At 41.3% G+C, this 22,481-nt stretch overlaps 2 protein-coding genes and 1 pseudogene across 4 annotated transcripts in view; 2 read left to right on the forward strand and 1 right to left on the reverse strand.

The window, feature by feature from the left end:
- Window positions 1-68: 68 nt before the first annotated feature.
- LOC110568955 (thymosin beta-10-like) lies at window positions 69-4,497 on the forward strand (annotated as a pseudogene).
- Window positions 4,498-9,195: 4,698 nt separating this feature from the next.
- B3GALT9 (beta-1,3-galactosyltransferase 9) lies at window positions 9,196-16,416 on the reverse strand. 2 transcript variants are annotated; one of them, XM_012458243.3, is made up of 3 exons: window positions 16,008-16,416; window positions 12,384-12,572; window positions 9,196-10,532 (listed from the first exon to the last, which is right to left on the reverse strand). In XM_012458243.3, exons 2-3 carry the CDS (start codon window positions 12,387-12,389, stop codon window positions 9,429-9,431), a joined length of 1,110 nt encoding a protein of 369 aa, XP_012313666.1. In that variant the 5' UTR covers window positions 12,390-12,572; window positions 16,008-16,416; the 3' UTR covers window positions 9,196-9,428. The 2 variants fall into 2 exon arrangements, with proteins under 2 accessions (XP_012313666.1, XP_012313665.1); XM_012458242.3 differs by having other exon boundaries at window positions 12,384-12,606.
- Window positions 16,417-16,704: 288 nt separating this feature from the next.
- FBXW2 (F-box and WD repeat domain containing 2) overlaps window positions 16,705-22,481 on the forward strand; it is a 33,185-nt gene continuing 27,408 nt past the window's right edge. The window contains exons 1-2 of one of the 2 annotated variants that reach the window (XM_064378494.1): window positions 16,705-16,775; window positions 21,873-22,382. In XM_064378494.1, the coding sequence (XP_064234564.1) occupies window positions 21,893-22,382 (490 nt within the window). In that variant the 5' untranslated portion in view covers window positions 16,705-16,775; window positions 21,873-21,892. The remainder of the gene's footprint in view (window positions 16,776-21,872; window positions 22,383-22,481) is intronic. The other variant, XM_064378493.1, reaches the window with a different exon arrangement.

A 22,481-nucleotide genomic window follows, 5' to 3' on the forward strand; every position in this document is an offset into this window, starting at 1 on the left:
TGCTAGACGTTGGCCTAAGTGCAAAGTGCATCTCATTTAATTTTTATATCTCTGCTTCACAGATGAGGAAACCAAGACTTGGAGAAGTTAAGTAACTTATCTGAAAATCACACAAGAAGCAAGTGTCTTATAGTGGAAGAAAATAGGTCAATAGAAAATTAATATAAGAAGCACAATAATAGAGGAAAACAGAAAACACATCCCTAGACTTGAGGAAAGGTAAGCGAAGGAAACACCTGAATATTGAACTAGTAGGAGACAGTCAAGTGAAGAATACAGTGGAGTAGCAAAGCAAAACAGCATGATCATATATGTTTCTCAATGGGGAGGAGGCCAGGCACAGTGGCTTATGCCTGTAAGTAATCCCAGCATTTTAGGAGGCTGAGGCAGGTGTATCACCTGAGGTCAGGAGTTTCAGACCAGCCTGGCCAACATGGTGAAACCCCATCTCTACTAAACAGAAAAATTAGCTGGGCATGGTGGCACACAACTGTAGTCCCCTGCTACTCGGGAGGGTGAGGCAGGAGAATCGCTTGAATCCTGGAGGCAGAGGTTGCAGTGAGCTGAGATTGCACCACTGCACTCCAGCCTGGGTGACAGAGCAAGACTCTGTCTAAATAAATAAATAAATAATAAAATAAATAAGTAAATGAGGGGAAGGTGGGGGCCTCTTTGCTGATATAATCAAGTTAAGATGATGACATTAGGGTGGGCCAAGAGGGAAATTTGGACACAGAGAGAAGATGATGTGAAGTTACAGACAGATAGCAGTCCATGTAAAGGTGAAGGCAGAGTTCGAAATGACATGTTTGCAAGTCACAGAACGTCAAAGATTGCTGACAACCAGCAGAAACTACAAGAAACAAGGAAGGATTCTCCCCAACAGTCTTCAGAGAGAACAGGGTGCCAACACCTTGATTTCAGCCTTTTAGCCTCAAAAACATGAGAGAATAAGGCTGGGCGCAGTGGCTCACACTTGTAATCCCAACACTTTGGGAGGCCAAGGTGGGTGGATCACGAGGTCAGGAGTTTGAGACCAGCCTTACCAACATGGATAAACCCTGTCTTTACTAAAAATACAAAAAAAATAGCTGGCATGGTGGTGGGCGCCTGTAATCCTAGCTACTCAGGAGGCTGAGGCAGGAGAATCACTTGTACCGGGGAGGTAAAGGTTGCAGTGAGCTAAGATCACACCATTGCACTCCAGCCTGGGCGACAGAGTGAGATTCCGTCTCAAAAAAAAAGTTACAAGTCACCCAGTTTGTGATACTTTATTATAGTATCCCTAGGAAACAAATATAGGGTATATTTCATGACATGAAATGTGAATTTGTTGCACCCCATCTGTGAAGTACTGCCTAAGTAGAACTTGACAAAAGTTAGAGATCCAAGTCTTTATACTAGTGAAGTTTTAAGTTAACATGAACTAGAGGGCTAATAGTTTTAAATTACTTGCAGTTCTACCACCTAGATTACTAAAATGTTTCCTGCTTGCAGACAAGAATAATAATTTTTTTTGAGACGGAGTTACTCTGTCACCCGGGATGGAGTACAGTGGTACGATCTCGACTCACTGCAACCTCTGCCTCCTGGGCTCAAGCGATTCTCATGTCTCAGCCTCCCGAATAGCTGGGATTACAGATGTGCACCACCATGCCCAGCTAATTTTTGTATTTTTAGCAAAGATGGGGTTTCACCATGTTGGCCAGGCTGGTCTCGAACCCCCGACCTCAGGTAATACGCCCACCTTTTCCTCTCAAAGTGCTGGGGCTACAGGCATGAGCCACCAGGCCTGACCAAGAATAACATTTTATTATACAAATTCCCTTATTTAAGGCTTTTATTTTAATTCTGAGAATTCACCACCATCACTGAGTCACTACTGCCATCACTGAGTCACTATTGCCATCACTGAGTCATGACAGTTCCATAGAATGATTTTTAAATATCCAAGGCTGGGCATGGTGGCTCATGCCTGTAATCCCAGCACTTTGGGATGCTCAGGTGGGTGGATCAACTGAGGTCAGGAGTTTGAGACCAGCCTGGCTAAAAACCATCTCTACTAAAAATACAAAATTAGCCAGGTGTGGTGGCATATGCCTGTAATCCCAGCTACTCGGGAGGCTGAGGCAGGAGACTCACTTGAACCCAGGAGGTGGAGATTGTGGTACACTCCAGCCTAGGTAACAAGAGTGAAATTCCGTCTCAAAAAAAAAAAAAAAAAAAAAAAAATGAGAAATCTGCTAATTATAAAGCTAAATAAGACTTGGTTATATTTTTCTTGGTTATAAATATATAAACACACACACACACTTCTTTTCCACAATGTATTCTGTATACAAGGGCCCTTTCTTCCCTTAGTCCCTGTCATGTGAGTCTGATGGAAGAAGATCTACAGGGAGTATCCCTGGCAGACTGACCAACCCAGGTATATGTATGTAGAATAATTAGGTTATCCTCAAACAAGTATTAGATACTTAAATCTATTTCACTAGGGTAATAAGTTAGGCACAGAAGGTGGTTTGGACCTTTGGAATGCACCTGTAGATTTCAGGGCTTTGTCGTGGCTAGCAGAGTCAGAGGATGTTGGGAGCCTTTTTCTCCTAGTTTTTAGAGTCAAAGGGTGGGATCCTGCTGCCTTATCACTCCAGTGTAGTGTGGGTGCCATAAATGCTTAGGGCTAGGATGCTGCTTCCCAACTATATCATACAAATTACCAAGGGCATCTGAGGGTAACAGACTGCAGTGTGAGGAGCTGGGAGGGAGGGGCAGAGGGAGAAATATCTGGCTGATTCTCGGTGGAGGAGGGTTGGAAAAGCAAATGGGATCTGATATTATCAGGGTTTCTCTCATTCAAGTTCTGTTAGTCTTCAACCTCCCTAAGCTTCAGAGAACAGAAGAGATGGCCCCTAGTGAGGACAGTAGTGGTATTCTCCCATGGCCCAGGTAGGAGGCACCAATCTTCTGAAGAGGAAGCCCCTAGGCAGCATATGTATCACCAAATTCATGAAGAAGCATAGCCACGAGAGGCAGAGTGGAGCTGGAGATGTAAATGGCTTCCAGGTGGACACAGAAGAGGAGGAAGAGTGACCATATGATCATGGACACCCGGATGTTAGGGAGGTCCAGGCCCCATGTAGAACCATTTCTGGAGCTGAGGGTTTAGTTGAAATGTACACTAGTGAGAGCCTGCTGCCCACAGGTTGCTCAGCCCCTCCTGAGAGCATCCCCTGACAGAATGACCAACTTTGGTGTATATATGCAGAATGATTAGATTATCCACAAGCAGGTATCAGATACTTGAATGTACTACAGATTTCTGGGTATAGTATCTTTTGTCCTCTTTCACAGGCATCCCCAGAGGTATTGATTATACAGGATGCTTGATTAGTCCTTTTTGAAACCAACACAGAGAGTCAAGAGAAATGAAGAAACAGGAAAATACATTACAAATAAAAGAGCAAGATAATTGTATAGAAACTAACCCAAACGAACAGGAGATACTGTTTTACCGGATGGCAATTCAAAATAATAGTGATAGGCTGGGCACAGTGGCTCATCCCAGCACTTTGAGAAGCTGAGGTGAGTGGATGAGTTGAGGCCAGGAGTTTGAGACCAGCCTGGCCAACATGATGGAACCCCATCTCTACTAAAAATACAAAAAAAAAAAAAAAGCCAGACATGGTGGCACATGCCTGTAGTCCCTCAGCCTCAGCTACTTGAGAGGCTGAGGCACAAGAATCATTTGAAACTGGGAGGTGGAGGCTGTAGTGAGCCAAGATCACACCACTGCACTCCAGCCGGGGCAACAGAGTGAACTCTGTCTCAATAATAATAATAACAATGGTAATAAAGATGCTCACCAAAGTCAAGAGATCAGTATAAGAACAAACTGGGAATTTCAACAAAAAGAGAAAAAGTATATAAAGTACTGTTTATCTTGCTGCAGCAAGGCGAGTGAGGACACCAGGAGCCCTGGCTCAGAGTGGGATGGCACGATTGTTTTAAGAAAATGGCAGGCAAACCAGACATGGGGGAAATCACCAGCTTTGATAAGGCCAAGCTGAAGAAAACGGAGACGCAGGAGAAGAACACCCTGTTGACCAGAGACCACTGAGCAGGAGAAGCGAAGTGAAATTTCCTAAGAATTTCCTGCCCCTGTCATCTTCAAGACCCCAGTTGTGATGTGGAGGAAGAGCCACCTGCAAAATGGACATGAACCACAAGCTGCACAGTGAACCTGAGCACTCCACGCTGATGCCACCGGCCTGTGGGTCTCTGAAGGGACCCCCCAATCGGACTGCCAAATTATCCAGTTTGCCCAGGGGTATTATAGAAAATTATTTGTATGAATAATGAAAATAAAACATACCTCTTGGCAAAAAAAGTACCAACCAAATTATAAATCTGAAGAATACTATAACTAAACTGAAAAATTGAATAGAGGGGTTCAACAGCAGACCAGATCAAGCAGAAGAAAGGACTGATGACCTTGAAGACAGGTCACTGGAAATCATTCAATCTGGGAGCAAAAAGAAAAAATGAAGAGTGTAAATAATTTAATAGATTTATGGCACAACATCAATTTGAAAAACTTATGCATTATTGGTGTGCCAGAAGGAGAGGAAGAGAAAGAAAGGGATAGAGAATGTATATAAAGAAACGATGACAGAAAACTTTCCAAAGAAAGGAAATTAAAAGCCAGATCCAAGAAGCCCAAAGTACAGCAAATAATGAATTCAAAGAGACCCTCACCAAGATACAGCATAATCAAATTGTCAAAAGTTAAAGACAAACTAAAGTGCTGAAAGCAGCAGGGGAAAAGCAAATTGTCACATACAATGGAACATATCTAAGACTATCAGCAGATTTCTCATCAGAAACCTTGCAGTCCAGAAAGGAATGGAATGGTATATTCAAAATCCTGAAAAACAAAAACAAACAAAAACTGCCAACCAAGAATACTATACCAAATAATCCTGTCTCAAAAAGGAAAAAAATTGAGAGTCTATCATCACTAGACCTGCCTTATAAAAAATGCTAAAGGGAATTCTTCAAGCTGAAGGAAGAGGATGCTAAGCAGTAACATAAAAACATATGAAAATATAGCCAGGAGTGGTGGCTGACACCTGTAATCCCAGTACTTTGGGAGACCGAGGCTGGTGGATCATGAGGTCAAAAGATTGAGACCATCCTGGCCAACATTGTGAAACCCCATCTCTACTAAAAATACAATAATTAGCTGGGTGTGGTGGCACACACCTGTAGTCCCAGCTACTCAGGAGGCTGAGGCAGGAGAATTGCTTGAACCCAGGAGGCAGAAGTTGCAGTGAGCCAAGATCACACCACTGCACTCCAGCCTGGCAACAGAGTGGGACTTTGTCTCAAAAAAAAAAAGAAAGAAAGTATAAAAGTCACTGGATTGGTTCCACCCTCGACACAAAACTAAAAAAATAAAGTCACTGGAAACAGTAAGTACATTGTCAAATCCAAATTCTCTATTTCTGCAATGGCAGTGGGTAATGAATTATATCTCTAGTATAAAGTATAAAGATTAAAGTATATCATATAAAGATTAAATGCAAAACTATTAAAAACAGCTAAAGCTACAATAACTGGTTAAGGGATACAAATTATAAAAAGGTATGAAGTGTGGCATCAGAGCATAAAACATGAGAGGAGGGGCAATGAAAGCATACAGTTTGAGTATGAGATTAAAATTAAAATTAAGTTGTTGTCAACTTAAAATAGCCTGTTATAAGATGTTTTATGTGAGCCTCAGGGTAATTACACAGCAAAGCCTATAATAGAGAGACTACAACACAATAATAGTAGGGGTTCAATACCTCACTTTTAACAATAGATCGTTCAAACAGAAAATCAATAAGAAAACATTGGACTTGAGCTACCCTTTAGACAAAGTGGACCTAACAGACATATACAGAACGTTATATCCAAAAGCAATAGAATACACATTCTTCTTAAGCACACACATTTCATTATCCAGGATACATCATATGTTAGCTCACAGAAAAGTTTTTAAAAATTTAAGAAGATTGAAATCATACTAAGTATCTTTTGTGACCATATTGGCACGAAACTAGAAATCAGTAACAGGAGGAATTGAGGAAAATGAATAAATAGGTGGAAATAAAATAATATGCTCCTGAACAAATACTGGGTCGAACAAATACTGGGTCAGACAAAAGGGAAATTAAAAAATATCTTGAGACAAATGAAGACTTTTAAGACGTACCAAAAGCAGTTCTAAAAGGGAAGTTCATGGCACTAAATGCCTACATCAAAAGGAAAGAAAGATCACAAAAAAACTAACATTACAGCTCAAGGAAACTGTAAAAGAACAAACTGGCCGGCTGCAGTGGCTCACACCTGTAATCCCAGCACTTTGGGAGACTGAGGCAGGTGGATCACTTGAGGTCAGCAGTTTGAGACCAGCCTGGCCAACATGGTGAAACCCCATCTCTACTAAAAATACATTAGCTAGGCGTGATGATGCACACCTGTAATCCCAGCTACTCGGAAGGCTGAGGCAGAAGAATCACTTGAATCTGGAAGGCAGAGGTTGCAGTGAACCAAGATTGTGCCACTGCATTCCAGCCTGGGTGAAAGAGCGATACTCCATATCAAAAAAAAAAAAAAAAAAAAAAAAAATCTTAAGAGACAACTATGAACAATTATACACCAACAACATGGATAATATAGAAAAAATGGATACATTCCTGGACACATACAATTTATCAATCCTAAGACATAAGGAAATGGAAAATCTGAACAGACCAGTGCAGAGTAAAGAGATTGAATCAGTAATAAAAAGTTTCCCACCAACAAAAAGCCCAGGATCTGATGGCTTCACTGCTGAAGCCATCTACCAAACATTTAAAGAATTAAAACCAATCCTTCTCAAACTCTTCCCCCAAAATAGGCAAGGGAATACTTTCAAACTCATTTTGGAGGCCAGCATTACCCTGATAGCTGAGGCAGGAGGATCACTTGAGGCTAGGAGTTCAAGATAAGCCTGGGCAATATGGCAAGATCCCATCTCTACAAAAATTAGCTGAACGAGGTGATGCACACCTGTAGTCTCAGCTACTTAGGGGGTTGAAGCAAGAGGATCTACTGAGCCTGGGAGGTCAAGAACGCGGTGAGCTGTGTTCATGCCATTGCACTCCAGCCTGGACAACAGAGTGAGAGAGAGAGAGAGAGAAAGAGATAATTTATATATTTATATAAAAATTAAAGACATTCCAAATAGGAAAGGAAGAAGTGAAACTGTCACTGTTTCTCTCTCTCTCTCTCTCTCTTTCTTTCTTTCGAGAAAGAGTTTCACTCTTGTTGCCCAGGCTGGAGTGCAATGGTGCCATCTCTGCTCACTGCAACCTCCGCCTCCCGGGTTCAAGTGATTCTCCTGCCTCAGCCTCCTGATAGCTGGGACTACAGGCATGCGCCACCATGCCTGGCTAATTTTGTAGTTTTAGTAGAGACAGTTTCTTCATGTTGGTCAGGCTGTTCTCAAACTCCTGACCTCAGGTGATCTGCCCACCTCGGCTTCCCAAAGTGCTGGGATTACAGGCGTGAGCCACTGTGCCCTGACCAAATAACCTGATTTAGAAATGACCAAAGGTCCTAAATAGACATTTCTAAAAAGAAGAAATACAAATGGCCAACAGGTATATATAAAAAAAAAAAATGCTTAATACCACTAATCATCAGGGAAATGCAAATTAAAACCACAATGTATTATGGTAAATCAATAATACAGCCATTATGGAGGTTCCTCACAAAATTAAAAATAGAACTACCATACCATCTAGCAATTCCACTACTGGACATATATCCAAAAGATATTAAATCAGTATGTCAAAGAGATATCTGCACTCCCCACATTCAGCGCAGCATTATTCACAAGATTAGTGGCATCAAGCTAAGGTCCACCAGTGCATGAATAAAGAAAATAAAGAAAGAAAGAAAATGTTCATCCATCCATTTTATATATCCACAATAAAATGCTATTCCACTTTATAAATGAAAGAAATCCTGTCATTTCCAACAATGGGGATGAATCTGGAGTATATTATGTGAAGGGAAATAAACCAGGCACTGAAGGACAAATAAGTGCATGAGCTTACTTATATGTGGAGTATAACAAAACTCAAATTCATACAAACTGAGAATAAATGAAGGTTACCAGAGGCTGGGGGTTGGGAAAACATGGGAGATATGGCCAAGAGATCCAACATTTTTGTTAGACATGAGGAGTAAGTTCAAGAGTATTGTACATCATGGTCATGATGGTTAACAACAATATATGAGTATTTGATAATTACTAGAGTAGATTTTAATTATTTTCACAACAAAAAAAGTATGTCAGGGGATGCATGTTAAATCGCTTGATTTGGCCATTCTATAATGTATACATGTATCAAAACATGTTGTATGACATAAATATATATATTTTTTACTCATCAGTTTATAAAAAAAGACTTAGTTATGATGAACTGTATATTGGCTAGGTGCAGTTCCTCACACCTGTAATCTCAACACTTTGGGAGGCTAAGGCAGGAGGATCACTTGAGCCCAGGAGTTCGAGACCAGCCTGGGTAACATAATGAAACTCCCATCTCTACAAAAAAATACAAAAATTAGGCTGGGTGTGGTAGCTCACCCCTGTAATCCCAGCACTTTGGGAGGCAGAGGCAGGTGGATCACTTAAGGCCAGGAGTTTGAGACCAGCCTGGCCAACATGGTGAAACCCCATCTCTACTAAAAATACAAAAAATAGTTGAGTGTGGTGGTGGGCACCTGTAATTTCAGCTACTTGGGAGGCTGAGGCTAGGAGAATTGCTTGAACCAAGAGGTGGAGGTTGCAGTGAGCTGAGAATTGCTTGAACCAAGAGGTTGAGTTTGCAGTGAGCTGAGATTGTGCCATTGCATCCCAGCCTGGGCGACAGAGGGAGACTCTTGTCGCAAAAAAAAAAAAAAAAATTAGCCAGGTGTGATGGCACATGCCTATAGTCTCAGCTACTCAGAAGGCTGAGGTGGGAGAATCCCTTGAGCCCAGGCAGCGGAGGTTGCAGTGAGCTGAGATCGTGCCACTGCACTCCAGCCTGGGTGACAGAGCTAGACCCTGTCTCAAAAAAAAAAACACCTCAAAACAATGAAACATAATGTTCTCTCTTCTGAAAGAAATGTTTTATTTTTAAAGGAATCATGCTATACCAACTTAAATTTCTTAAAATGAGATCTCAGTAACTGAGTACACCAGAGCACAGAAAAAATTTTGTACCTTTGTAAGTAAAATTAAAGATTCAGAGAACCTACATTAAACACGGGGAAGAAGGGATGCTTTCTAATAACAGGGTAGAAGAGAACTTTAAAATAACAGATTCACAAGGAAAATTAAATAAATCCTAATCACCAAAATACATGGCATTGTTTCTTATGGTCCCCACATGAAAACGTTTAAAGCTGTCAAGGTATGTCAGAAGTTTACAGGAAATGAGCCCATAGTATGTCTCAAACAGTGTACATTCTTTTCCATCATTAATTTCCTTCCATGCCAGGGGCATTTCATCATTTGCAATTTCTGAGGATGTAAAAATGAACTTATAGCAACATCTGTTGTATCTAACATGTCTTTTCCCAGAAAACCTTGAGCTGTGGATGGGTATAAGGCCAATGGACTTAGCACAAATTCCTACAAACACATCAGCTGGCACCATCATGGGTACTTCTTTGAAAACCACATACATCATTCGAGCCACATCTTGGGACATTATAAAAGCCTCACCACTGCAGTAATCTGGGTAGTATTTTTCTGGGTACTCACTAAGAGGGACAAAGTCTCTCTTCTGAGGATCTCTATTGGGTGTAACCTGATGAATAACTCTTCCTACATAGATATCTTCTAAGTGTTCTTTCAGATTGAGAAGGTAGTCTACCAAGCTTGGTAAATTGACAAACATCTCTTCATCCACCTTGAGAATGAACAGGGCATTAGGGCAAAAAGTCACAGCCCACTGTGTCATTGCGATGATCTTCAGGGTTTGGTTCTCAGAACTGTCCAAGAAGATTCCTTCAATTATATCATTATTCTTATGGGACTCTTTGTCGATCTCTTTCTGGGTAGTTACTGAAACAGGCATTCCCAAAGCAAACAGTGTGAGAATGGGATGCCCTTGGACACTGGTCACATTGCCCCAAGTTTTCCTAATGAGGTCCCGTCTTGTTCTATTTCCTGGGCTACTGAAGATTAGAGACAGCAAAAAAATGTTCTTCCCTTTACACACTTCCGACTGGCTCAAGACATAATATTTGGAGAGATTACTTCTTAGGGGTTCTGTGTTCAATTTTCTTGCCTTATTCTTAATTTCAAGAGCTTTCATATCTATATAAGGCAAAGAATGCAGAAAGTATTCCTCCACAAAGTCAGCCCCAAAAAGCAAGGCATGAAACAGGATGACATTAAATAGAATGAAACACCACTGGTGAGTCCGAAGTCTGCAGAAAGTCACCTAAATAAGAAAAGGACACGTGTTCATTCAAGCTTCATCTCCATTCCTGTTTTTGCCCTCACTAAGCCCTATATGGACCTCTCACAGCATTTAGCAATACACTCTATTTTAAGTGTTCATTTTGGTGTATTGTAATTATCTATTTCTTCCACTAGATTGTGGTCTCCTGGACAGCAGACATATGTCTCTGTCTTCTCCAGTGCTGCTGATTCCAGTATTTGGCACAAAGTGAACACTGAGTAAAGTGTTAGTTAGTTGGTTGTTTTCCTGGTTTGGATAGAAGCTTACTTACTACATACAAGGCACTGACTTGAACATTGGGATTACAAAGAAGAATTGGACACAGACAAATGGATATAACTTAACAAGTGGTATCATTGTGATAAAAACCTGTAGGAAAATACATGATGTTCTTTCTTGAATGGGAGCACTTGGATCCATTTCTTCTCCAATTACAAAAGTCAGGGGCTCTTTTTCCATTAAGTAGCTGCTTTTGTTAGCCATGGCACTCTGGCTACTATCAAACATTTATATTCTTCTAGTATGACTTTCCAATTTAATCTAATACTGAATCACAGTTTGTTTTGACAATGTCTCCTAATCTATCTGACATTTCCAGCAATATGGACAGATCAATGCTATCTGCATAGCACCTCTTTAGGGATGTAAGATAGACCTAGATCAAGCTTAATCTACCTCATTAATGTAGATGGAAACTTTCTGTCTGAAAGGGCATGTGCAGAATTGTAATATAACAGAGCCAGGGAACATTAAATGAGTTAAATCCCTATTTATTGGATCTTCGATCAATAAAGCCTCCCATAATAACTGTTACCTCCATGTGCCATGTGCGAGGCACTGTGATAAGCACTTTCTGTGTCTTAACTCATTTAGTCCTGGTAATATCCCTTTCAGATAGGTTATTCTCATATTTAAGCTGAACATCTGAGCAGTTTAGTAATTTGCCTAAGATGACACAATGGGTAAGGGGTTGGATTAGGGCATGATTTGAACTCAAATCTGTCAGATTCCAAAGCTTGTCCAGGCTGGAGTACAGTGGCTTGATCTCAGCTCACTGCAACATCCACGTCCCGGGTTCAAGCGATTCTCCTGCCTTAGCCTCCTGAGTAGCTGGGATTACAGGTGTCTGCCACCATGCCAAGCTAATTTTGGTATTTTTTTTTTAATAGAGATGGAGTTTTGCAGTGTCGGCTAGGCTGGTTTTGAACTCCTGACCTCAAGTGATCCTCCCACCTGGGCCTCCCAAAGTGCTGGGATTACAGGCGTGAGCCACCATCCGGCCCCAAAGCTGACTCTTATCCATTGGAGAATCACAACTCCTATCTTTACTTATCCATGTCCTTTATTTTATTTACTTATTTATTTACTTACTTATTTATTTATTTATTTTTGAGACAGAGTCTCACTCTGTGGCCCAGGCTGGAGTGCAGTGGTACAATCTTGGCTCATGCAACCTCTGTCTCTTGGGTTCAAGTGATTCTCATGCCTCAACCTCCAAGTAGCTGGGATTACAGGCATGCACTACCGCGCCCGGCTAATTTTTGTATTTTTAGTAGAGATGGTCACCATGTTGGTCAGGCTGGTCTTGAACTCCTGACCTCAGGTGATCCACCCACCTCAGTCTCTCAAAGTGCTGGGATTACAGGTGTGAGCCACCGCACCCAGCCCCCACGTTCTTTAAACAGTGAAAAAAAACAATGAAACAGAAAACCCCAGCAATTCTAATCTGAACTCCTTTCCATTTTCTCATTTACATATAGAAAAAATTTCAGCTTCCTCAAAGCCTATTTTACTAGGTATCAAATACTTCAAAGATTATAAGAAACTTACCTGCATGTTGTCTGTGAGCCAATTTCAGGGTCTTAGAAATTATTGAGTCCAGATGCCAAGTTATGCCCAAAAGCATCTCAGGATCACTCCAGTCTAACAGCAATTGCAGTAAAGTACTCTGTGACTCAACCTTTAAGGATAAGGTTTCTTGCCAGTCAACCTGAGCTTTTGTCCCAGAATACCTGCTGACTGCATAGGAGAGTGGGTGCTGATCACATTACAGCTAGAGTGAATCCAGAACAAAGAACAGAAAAAGCAAACCTCTTCAAATGCTTCCAAACCGGTGTACTTCATAAAACTGACCCCAAGTCTTTATGCCAAGTTCCTGGTAAAGTATATGTGGAAGTTCAAAGAACAGTTACCCAGATCACCTCTCCACAGCATCACTGCTCAAGAAGATATATCCTATACTGTTTTTTGGAGTCCATCTCAAGAAACGAAACAGTTGGAGTAATGCCTGCTAGTACAGTATACATACACATGCAAAAACTGTACTAGACATCAAGAAACATTTTCATCCCTAGCGGGTGCATTATTTTCTCCCCAAAAAACATCATATGAGGTCTGGTGTCTGTCTCATTGGGAAGGATTCAGAATCCCTAGTATCAGCTATGCAAGCAAGTTACTAAATCAATTTTACGTCATCTGAACTACCTCCCGCAGGCAAGTTTATCTCAAAATGGAACACAAGGCCGGGTGCAGTGGCTTACCCCTGTAATCCCAGCACTTTGGGAGGCCGAGGTGGGCAGATCACCTGAGGTCAGGAGTTCAAGACCAGCCTGGCCAACATGGTGAAAGCGCGTCTCTTCTAAAAATACAAAGAATTAGCTGGGAGTCGTAGTGGGCACCTGTAATCCCAGCTACTTGGGAGGCTGAGGCAGGAGAATTGCTTGAACCCGGGAAGTGGAGGTTGCAGTAAGCTGAGATCATGCTATTGCACTCCAGCCTGGGCAACACAGCGAAACTCCATCTCGCAAAAAAAAAAAAAAAAGGAAGACAACATATAGTCCATTTTAGACAGAATTGAAGAAACTAAAATTTGATGTTTTCTCTTTCCCTGGAGCATGCACGTGTAGGAATTATTCTAAATGTCATTTCTAGCAGCAAGTTTATTTCAAGCAACGAAACAACATTCAGCATATTTTCATGTTCCTGTCACATAAGCAATTATACTGAAGATTCTGTTCTCATGTCAGGCTATATTTCATCCTTTACTTCAACATCCAACATGTTGATCTTCCTACCTGCCATTTACAACAGCTTTTGTTATTATTTGGCTAGGAATAACTTCTTATATTTAAAGTTGGCTATGTTTTCTCAACAATCATCACGCAATCTTGAAAACTTTTACAAAGTGGGAAAGATCTAACCTAAACATTTCAAATTGTAACTGGATCTAATGTTGTATGGTTCACAGATGGCCCTGAGGAGGACCTTTTCTATGCCTAGCTTGGGCTCCAGGCTCAGGTTCTTGGCTTCCCTTGCTCCAAGAATTGAGCAGAGCACCTTACACCCATGGTGAGTGTTCCAGCTCCAAACACGTGTTCACGGACTGGGAGAGTGAGCAGCAATGCAGTTTATTGAGCAAGTGAAAGTAAAAGCTTCCACAGCATGGAAAGGTGTAAGGGGACCTAAGAGGGTTGCCGTTGTTAGCCAAGGCTGCCTAGGCTTATATACCTAAGTAATTCTGAGTTGCTGAGTGTTTATTCCCTAGTCCTGTGTGGGGACAGGGCTTGTGACCATGAGTCACCTAATTTCTCCTCTTGAGTTGCCGAGTGTTTGCCCCCTCGTCCTGTGTGGGAAGAGGGCTTGTGACCATGAATCACCTAATTTTCTCTTTCTGGTGGTTGTTTCCTAGTTTCTATTGATCTTACAAGCAGTATCGGAATGTGGTTGAACAGCTAACTGATACTTTGAATACAGCCTCCTGTTATGGTTGAAGTACCCGTGTTGACCTTTTCCCATGCTAGGGTTTCCAAAAACTTCCCCATTGACCCAAAAGGTTTTATTCCCTCAAAATGAAAGGGAATTTTTACATATGCTGAATTTAACAATTGAATAGGTCTTGTATTTAATTAAGTATTACTTCCATTTTGCAATTTTAAAAAAATTTTTATAGTCATGAATTTTGCTCCTGGATCTCCTCTGGGCTTAAATTTGCACAGTTTGGTTTCCTTGTCTATGAGAGATCCAAACAATATTCTCTGGGGAAGCTCCATCTGAACTTTTCAATTTGATTCATCAAACTCTGTACTGGGGTTGAGAATGTTTGCTCCAAAGAGATATTGGTGCTTGATTTTCTTGATTACCCCGGTACTGCCTTCCCTGTCATAGACAGTCTCCAATTTGTATATCCATGTCTTCCTAAAAGTCCTATAATGCTGTCATCAGTCACTCTCTGACTCAGAAGTGTAGAGTGGCATCCTGTTGCTTAACAAATCAAATTTGCTCTCTTGACACCTTACTTTTAGGACACCATAGTTGACTTCCACCCCACATAATCAATTTTTATTTCCCATGTTTCAAGTACCTTAGATGAAGTCAGGATGCTTGGAACCTTGGCCATCCACTACCGTCTACTGGATATGTGTCTCTATTATTGTCTATGTTATGTCTATATTATTGGACTGCACTATCAAGTATGGTAGCCATTAGCCACATGTGGCTATTAAAATTAAAATTAAATAAAATTAAGAATGTAGTTCATTTACATCAGGCACTTTTCAAGTGTTAGTAGCCACAAGAGGCTAGTGACTGCCTTATTGGACAGCACCAAGAGAACAATTCTATATTGCTAAAAGGCTTACTGGATGGTGTTGGTATAAGATGCATGTGAATATGTGTGTATACATATATGGTTTAGGAACCCTTACAGAGAAACAAGGATAACTTGTGGACTGGATGTCGTGGCTCACCCCTGTAATCCCAGCACTTTTTTGGGAGATCCAGGCAGGTGGATTGTTTGAGCCTAGGAGTTCAAGACCAGCCTGGGCAACACAGTGAAACCCTGCCTCTACAAAAATACACACACACAGACAGCCGGGCATGGTGACACACGCCTGTGGTCCCATCTACTCTGGAGGCTGAAGTGGGAGGATCGCTGAAACCTGGAGAAGTCGAAGCTGCCGTGAGCCAAGATCATGCCACTGTACTCACTGTATGTACTCCAGCCTGGGCGACAGAGTGATACCCTGCCTCAGAAAAAAAAAAAAAAAAAAAAGGGATAACTTGTGCTCTGAAGTCGGTTTGGGTTGAAATCCTATGACAGCCATTTACTATAACCTTAGGCAAGATGCCTAAATCTCTTTTGATTTCAGTTTCCCCATCTCTAAAAATGGGCCTAATAATAGTAACTAGCTTGTGAGGTTGTTGTGGGAACTGAGATGGTACACAAAAAATGTTGAGAAAGTGCATGAGATTTAGCTCAGTTTTAGTTCCTGACGCTGAAAGGTTTGCATCATTTCCTTAAATCCTCAGAGCCTTCGGGTGGGTAGCTTACTATAATTGCTATGCAAATGAAGCAAAGTCTGAGAGCTTAAGTAACCAGGCGATAGCCAGAGTGTAAATGCTGTGATTCATTCAAATCTACGTCACCTGTCTTTTTTCATTCACCAACCTCCTTACCTTGCTTTATTTTTCTCCTTAGCACATCACAGATGCCTTACTTAATCAGTCTTCCTCCTCCTAATAGATGTAATCCCAGGCGGTCAGGAATTTTTGTGTTTTTTGTTCACTGACCTTACCCGTAGAACAGTGTTCCGGATAAAAGAGGTGCTCAACGGGTTGTATGAATTTGGACACGTCTCTTAACTTCTCTGAGCCACAGCTCCCTCTCCGTAAAGTGAAGATAAGAAAAACTGCACAGCTGCTGCAAGATTGGACTGGAGGAGGGACATAGGAGCGCTGTGCAAACCCGGATTTACGGTACGAATGGAAGCTCTGCTCTAGGTTGCACCGGGTCTAAGCACCGCGGGGGCCGCGCAGCGCGTCCCCAGCATCCAGGGACGCCCTCCACCCCATCCCGACTCCCGGCCTCTAGCCTCCCACCTCCGGGCGGGGACCGGAAGTACAGCCGCTTCCGCCGGGCGCAGCGGGGCTGACGGACGCGCGGAGATGACGCAGGCAGCACCGGAAGCCGCTCCCCTGTGAGGCTGCGGACCGGGAGCGGCGGCCGCAGGTCCAGGTTTGTATGCGAGGCGGAGCTGGTCTGGGAGGGGACTCTCAGGCGCCCGCGCCTCTGCTCACCCGCCGCGCCTTGGCTATTTGTCTTTTTCTCCCTGTAGGCGCCATGGCAGCGGAGCGGACCCGGCCGCTGCGAGGCTCTGGCGGCCCGAGCGCGCCTAGTAGCTGTGAACCCGGCGCGAAGTCCCGGGCCCCGGGGCGCTCGCTCAGGTCAGTGCCGCGCGGAACATGATTCCGGGAGCAAGGGACTTGGGAACGACGAATGGGTTGTTGGGATCTGGATTTTAGAGATGGGAAAATAGGGTTTTGGAGTTACTGCCTCCTAGTGCCTCCATTTCCTTAGCTGCGAAATGAGTTAACTGTGATGTCCCAGGGCTACCAAGCGTTTGAAAGGTGAAGTGTGATGAGGTGGTTTATGAAGTGCAAAGCGCTGTACTGCGCGATAATTGTGGGTATGCCATGGAAACAGGTGTGTATGTGTGGTGCTGATTGAAATAAAGCAAAGATAACTATTAATGCTAAATAATAAAGCTCACTGACATTACATTACTGTAGACTTGCAGTGTGTCAGATACTGTGCTATAAACGCTCTACGTGCGCTGCCCTGTTTAACCCTCATAAAAACCCTTGTAGGTAATGCTCTTCGTGGCTGTATTTTACAAGTGAGGAAGCTGCGTGAGGCATGTGAAATGATTTGCCCAAGGTCACCCAGCAACAAGTGGAGTTGCAGAACCCATATTTTATAAACATTACTTGTATTCTTTCAAAGCTTTAAAAAATTCACCTTAAAACTAAAGGCTGTTTTTTGATAGTATATTATACTTACATGGTTTTCAGTTTTAAAAGATATACAATGAAAAGGGACCCCTCATTCCTGTTTTCCAGCTCCCCAGTTCTCTCTGGAGGCAACCAGAGTTATCAGTTTTTTGAATATTCAGATTACATTTTATGCAGATGTAAATTTATAGATGTGTATACATTTCTAAAGCCTCTGTACTCTTTGATAGGAAAAGAGGGGGAAAGGAAGCCTCCTTCCATTTGCCACTAACAATTATGTTGCTTGCACTCTTGACTAGGCCAGGTTCTGATGGAGTAGGAGGGGAAAACATATTTACACTTTTTTTTTGAGACGGAGTCTGGCTCTTTAGTTTAGGCTGGAGTGCAGTGGAGCAATTTCGACTCACTGCAACCTCCGCCTCCCGGGTTCCAGCGATTCTCCTGCCTCAGCCGCCTGAGTAACTGGGATTACAGGTGTGTGCCATCACGCCCGGCTAATTTTTTTTTTCTGTGTGTGTGTGTTTTTAGTAGAGACGGGGTTTTACCATGTTGGTCAGGCTGGTCTCGAATTCCTGACCTCGTGACCGCCCGCCTCGGCCTCCCAGAGTGTTGGAATTACAGGCGTGAGCCACCGCGCCCGGCCTACACTGTTTTATCCAGAAGGTCCTTTCTCTAATAACTCAGAGTGTAGGTTTTGGGTGGGTGGGTGCAAAATATTGAGCCTGCTACTTCCTATGCCATTCTGGAAAAGCCATTCCACTTCTTGAGCCATAAAGTTCCTCATTATGTTAGGTAAGGGTGGGATTTTTGATACCTTCCATGAGGTTATGAAGATCAAATGAGATATTGTTTACCAGTGATACTTTTTCTTTAAATAAAAACAATATAAATATGCGAGTTGCCTGAGGTAACATAATGGCAGAACCTGAGAGAGACTAACCCCAGGCTCTCATCTTCCAATTTAGGAGTCTTTCTGTTACATGACCCACTTCCTCAGAGGTTTGTGATTATTGATACTGAAAGCAAGAGGGCAAGTTGAATGTATTAACTCTCAGATAGGGGCGTGGGGCAAGGGAGCAAACAACAGGGAATGTGGATAGAATAAGGCACCTGCAGGGAAACTAGAGCCTCTAATAAACAAATGGGTGCTCTTCATTATAAAATTAAACCCCTAGTAAGTTTGAGCCCTTGAGTTTTTCTTCCAGGTGTTTTTAAGAGAAACTTTATGATGATAGGGTTGAAGAAGATGGTAGTGGTCATGTCTATTCCAGCCTCAGTGTCACAAAAATCTTGCCTGCCAGGTAATCATAGTAATAAAACTAACAAAAAGTGTCATTTGAGTTTTAATCCTCTAGAGTGTACACTGTGCTAAGCATGTCCCTGCTATGTTTCTGAGTTTCACCCTTCAAGTTAGGTGAAAGCTTCCATTTTACAGATGACAAAACTGAAGCTTAAAAGTTAGTTGGACATGCCCATAATCACATAGGAAGTGGCTGAATCAGTAAAGCATTTCTGACCTCCAAAGCATTTTTATTTATCACATTCTGCCTGTGTGTCCAGCTGTCCTTGACTGTTTGTGGTAATGGGAAACTCACTGCTCTGGAGGCAGCTATTCTATTGTTGGAAAGCACTGAGATTTAAAAGCTTCTCATGTTGAATTGAAATCCCATTTCCTGACGTTTGTGCAACCAGTATATGGTATGTCTGGAGACTGTCTAAAAGAGTCCAGTTTAGACTTATTACCTTAGAAAGCTCCCTCCAAAGTTAGTTAATCCTTTTAGAAAAGAAACAATTGGTGTTTTTAAATAGTGCATTCTGCAGTTAGTGAGACCTTCTTTATTAAGAAAAAAAATGCTTTTTTCAGAATAATCAGAGGTGAACTCAATTTTACAAGAGATTGAATGGTTTGAAAGGCAATCTAAGAGTTGGGAAAAATTTTTTTTACTAAGAGGAGAATATATAAATCTCAGACATGGCTGAACTTTTTAAAGGTGCTAACTGAAAAAACTCCATCCATAATCTTTAGTGATGTTGTGGACACATTAATTTAGCATGTTGTAGTATGTCTCTTAGATATTTGTGAATGATGAGAACCTGATAATATTTTAATGGGTATTCTAAATTTGCCTTGTAGCGATTTATTTATTTATTTGAGATGGAGTCTTGCCTCTGTTGCCCAGGCTGGAGTGCAGTGGCACGATCTCAACTCAATGCAACCTCCACCTCCTGGGTTCAAGCGGTTTTCCTGCCTCAGCCTCCTGAGTGGCTGGGATTACAGGCAAATTTCACCACGCCTGGCTAATTTTTGTATTTTTAGTAGAGACGGGGTTTCAACATGTTGGTCAGGCTGGTCTCGAACTCCTGACCTCATAATCTGCCCTCCTCAGCCTCCCAAAGTGCTGGGATTACAGGTGTGAATCACTGCATTCAGCCACCTTGTAGCCATTTAAATAACAATTCAGCTCACATAAATACAACCATTTCTACAATAGATGTGTGTTAGCATGTGTGTGTATGTGTGTGTATATGTATGTGTAGATGTGATGGAGGAAGCCTCCCACACCACACTTTTCACTGTTCAAAATGTTCTGGAGCAGGTGTTTTGGTGTGTGTTTTTAATTGACCAGTATTAATTAACTAGCTATTGTGACATTGTGTAGATGCCCACAGAAGGAAATTGCTTTGTCTTGTTGTGAATTGTTATTTTTTTAAAGTAGATCTTTTCCAGAAATGTTATGTAGATAAGAGGGTTGTTAGGATTTAGAGGAAGAAGGGGGCTTTTTATTGCTTGATAAGTTGATAAAACTTTTAGTGATATGATTTTTTGTCAGCTAAGTAAATTTTTAATGCAGATTAATAAATCCTCTCTAGTCCAAACTCTTTGGCTTTGAAAATATTATCTTGAAGTCTAGTCACAGTTCCAGAAGTTAAAACAATTAGCAGATGATGTGATTGCAAGGTTTGGTTGCTTCTACTCGTAAATCAGACTGCTTATTTGTCTAAGAATGTTTTTGCCAAATTTGATATTAGACACTTAGGATTTTATTCACTTTACATTAGTAACAAAGTTGGAAGATGAGAACTTGCTTTTTGTGTAGACCTGATCCAGGTGATATGTCTGGAAAGCAATTAACTTTCCTTTTCCACGTTAATTTTGGACATATATTTTTAAAATTAGTATGACAATCTTGTGAGAAACTGAGTATTCAGATTAGAAGGAAAGTAGTTTTTATTAAATCATGGAACTATTTAAATATATGGAAATAAAGAGAATAATAAATCCTTATGTGCCCATCACCCAGCATTAACATCTATCAACACATAGTCTTGAGAAAGATAGTTTTTACTGGTTTATTTTTTAATCTGTCATTAATTTAATCATTATTAAGAGTGAGTTAACACCTGTTGATATTAATGCAGGATAACTTTTAAAAAATTACTTGTTAAAATTAGCTCTGTAGCAATTTGGCATTCTCCTAAGGGAGAAAATGGTCTATTGGGTAGACACACTACCCCCAGATCTTATCACCAGATCATGGTTCTCTTGGTTGTCACTCACTTTAGAGAGAGAGCTTGGTATCCTGATCTTGAGAGCACTGGCATCCAGTCTGTTCTGCAGCTACTTAATAGCTCTGTGAATGTAGACAAATCACATACCTTCTCCCACCTGTAGTTTCCTCATTTGCAAAGTGAAGATAATGCCTATTTTCTGGTGTTTTATAAACATCAGGATTATTAATTTGCTTTATTTGTGTAGGCCTCCAGGACCCTCATGACTCTCTGGGGCCTGTGGTTAAGAGTTGTCACTAGCTCATACGAAGCTTATAAAAATAGACTACAGCCAAATAAGGTATTTGGTAATTCATTTTCTAAACAGGCAGTGCCATAAAGAAGTTGGAAGAACCAGAATACCTGAGGCAGATAACTTACTACATCTGCTTAGTTTTCTTCCCTAAACCTTTTCAGCTGAACATCTGTTGCAAAAGCAGGTAGTCAGTTCTGTGATTTTGGTGACAGGTGATGCCTGCCATGGTAATCAGTGTCTCAGGTTACTGCTCAGTAGACTTGTTTCTGATTGTCACATCTGGTGCTTGCTTTTGTGATTTTAGTACCCAAATAGAATGTATTAAGGAATTAATTAAAGAAATTGTTTTATAATGGTTTTGATGCAGGAGGGGTGTATTATAAAATGTACTGTTTTATAATGAATTGTTGGTAAATCTATTACTATGAAGATGCATGTAGCATGTGCTAGACTTCAAAAGGATTAAGTCACACATACCAGTCTGTTTCACTGACTTGTTTTGGAGATCATGATTTGATAAAGTATGTTTTCTCAAATGTGTTTTCTTTGGTGTGCATGGAAAGTGTTCAGATAAATATAGCATATTAACTAATGTTGTGATGTAACTATGCATAAAGTTGTAATGGCAGATTTTTTTATACTAATTTTTAATACCTCATTTGTTAGCAGTCTTGCTTGAACATTCTTTTTGAGCAGAACTAATACAATATTTTGATGTGCCACAGGTAAATTTTTCCATAACCTTATGGAGAGAAAGGACTTTGAGACATGGCTTGATAACATTTCTGTTACATTTCTTTCTCTGACGGACTTGCAGAAAAATGAAACTCTGGATCACCTGATTAGTCTGAGTGGGGCAGTCCAGCTCAGGCATCTCTCCAATAACCTAGAGACTCTCCTCAAGCGGGACTTCCTCAAACTCCTTCCCCTGGAGCTCAGTTTTTATTTGTTAAAATGGCTCGATCCTCAGACTTTACTCACATGCTGCCTCGTCTCTAAACAGTGGAATAAGGTGATAAGTGCCTGTACAGAGGTGTGGCAGACTGCATGTAAAAATTTGGGCTGGCAGATAGATGATTCTGTTCAGGACGCTTTGCACTGGAAGAAGGTTTATTTGAAGGCTATTTTGAGAATGAAGCAACTGGAGGACCATGAAGCCTTTGAGACCTCATCATTAATTGGACACAGTGCCAGAGTGTATGCACTTTACTACAAAGATGGACTTCTCTGTACAGGTAAGAGATGCTGGAACTGTTTTTTGGCTTTGTTTTATATTTCGTAGGGTGTAATCTTAAACCAGTTCTCAGCTTTGAGAATGACAAGTGTTGATTATA

Source organism: Aotus nancymaae, unplaced genomic scaffold (genome assembly GCF_030222135.1).
Source record: "Aotus nancymaae isolate 86718 unplaced genomic scaffold, 86718_ANA_hifiasm-v0.15.2.pri h1tg000003l, whole genome shotgun sequence".
Taxonomy (NCBI): Eukaryota; Metazoa; Chordata; class Mammalia; order Primates; family Aotidae; genus Aotus; species Aotus nancymaae.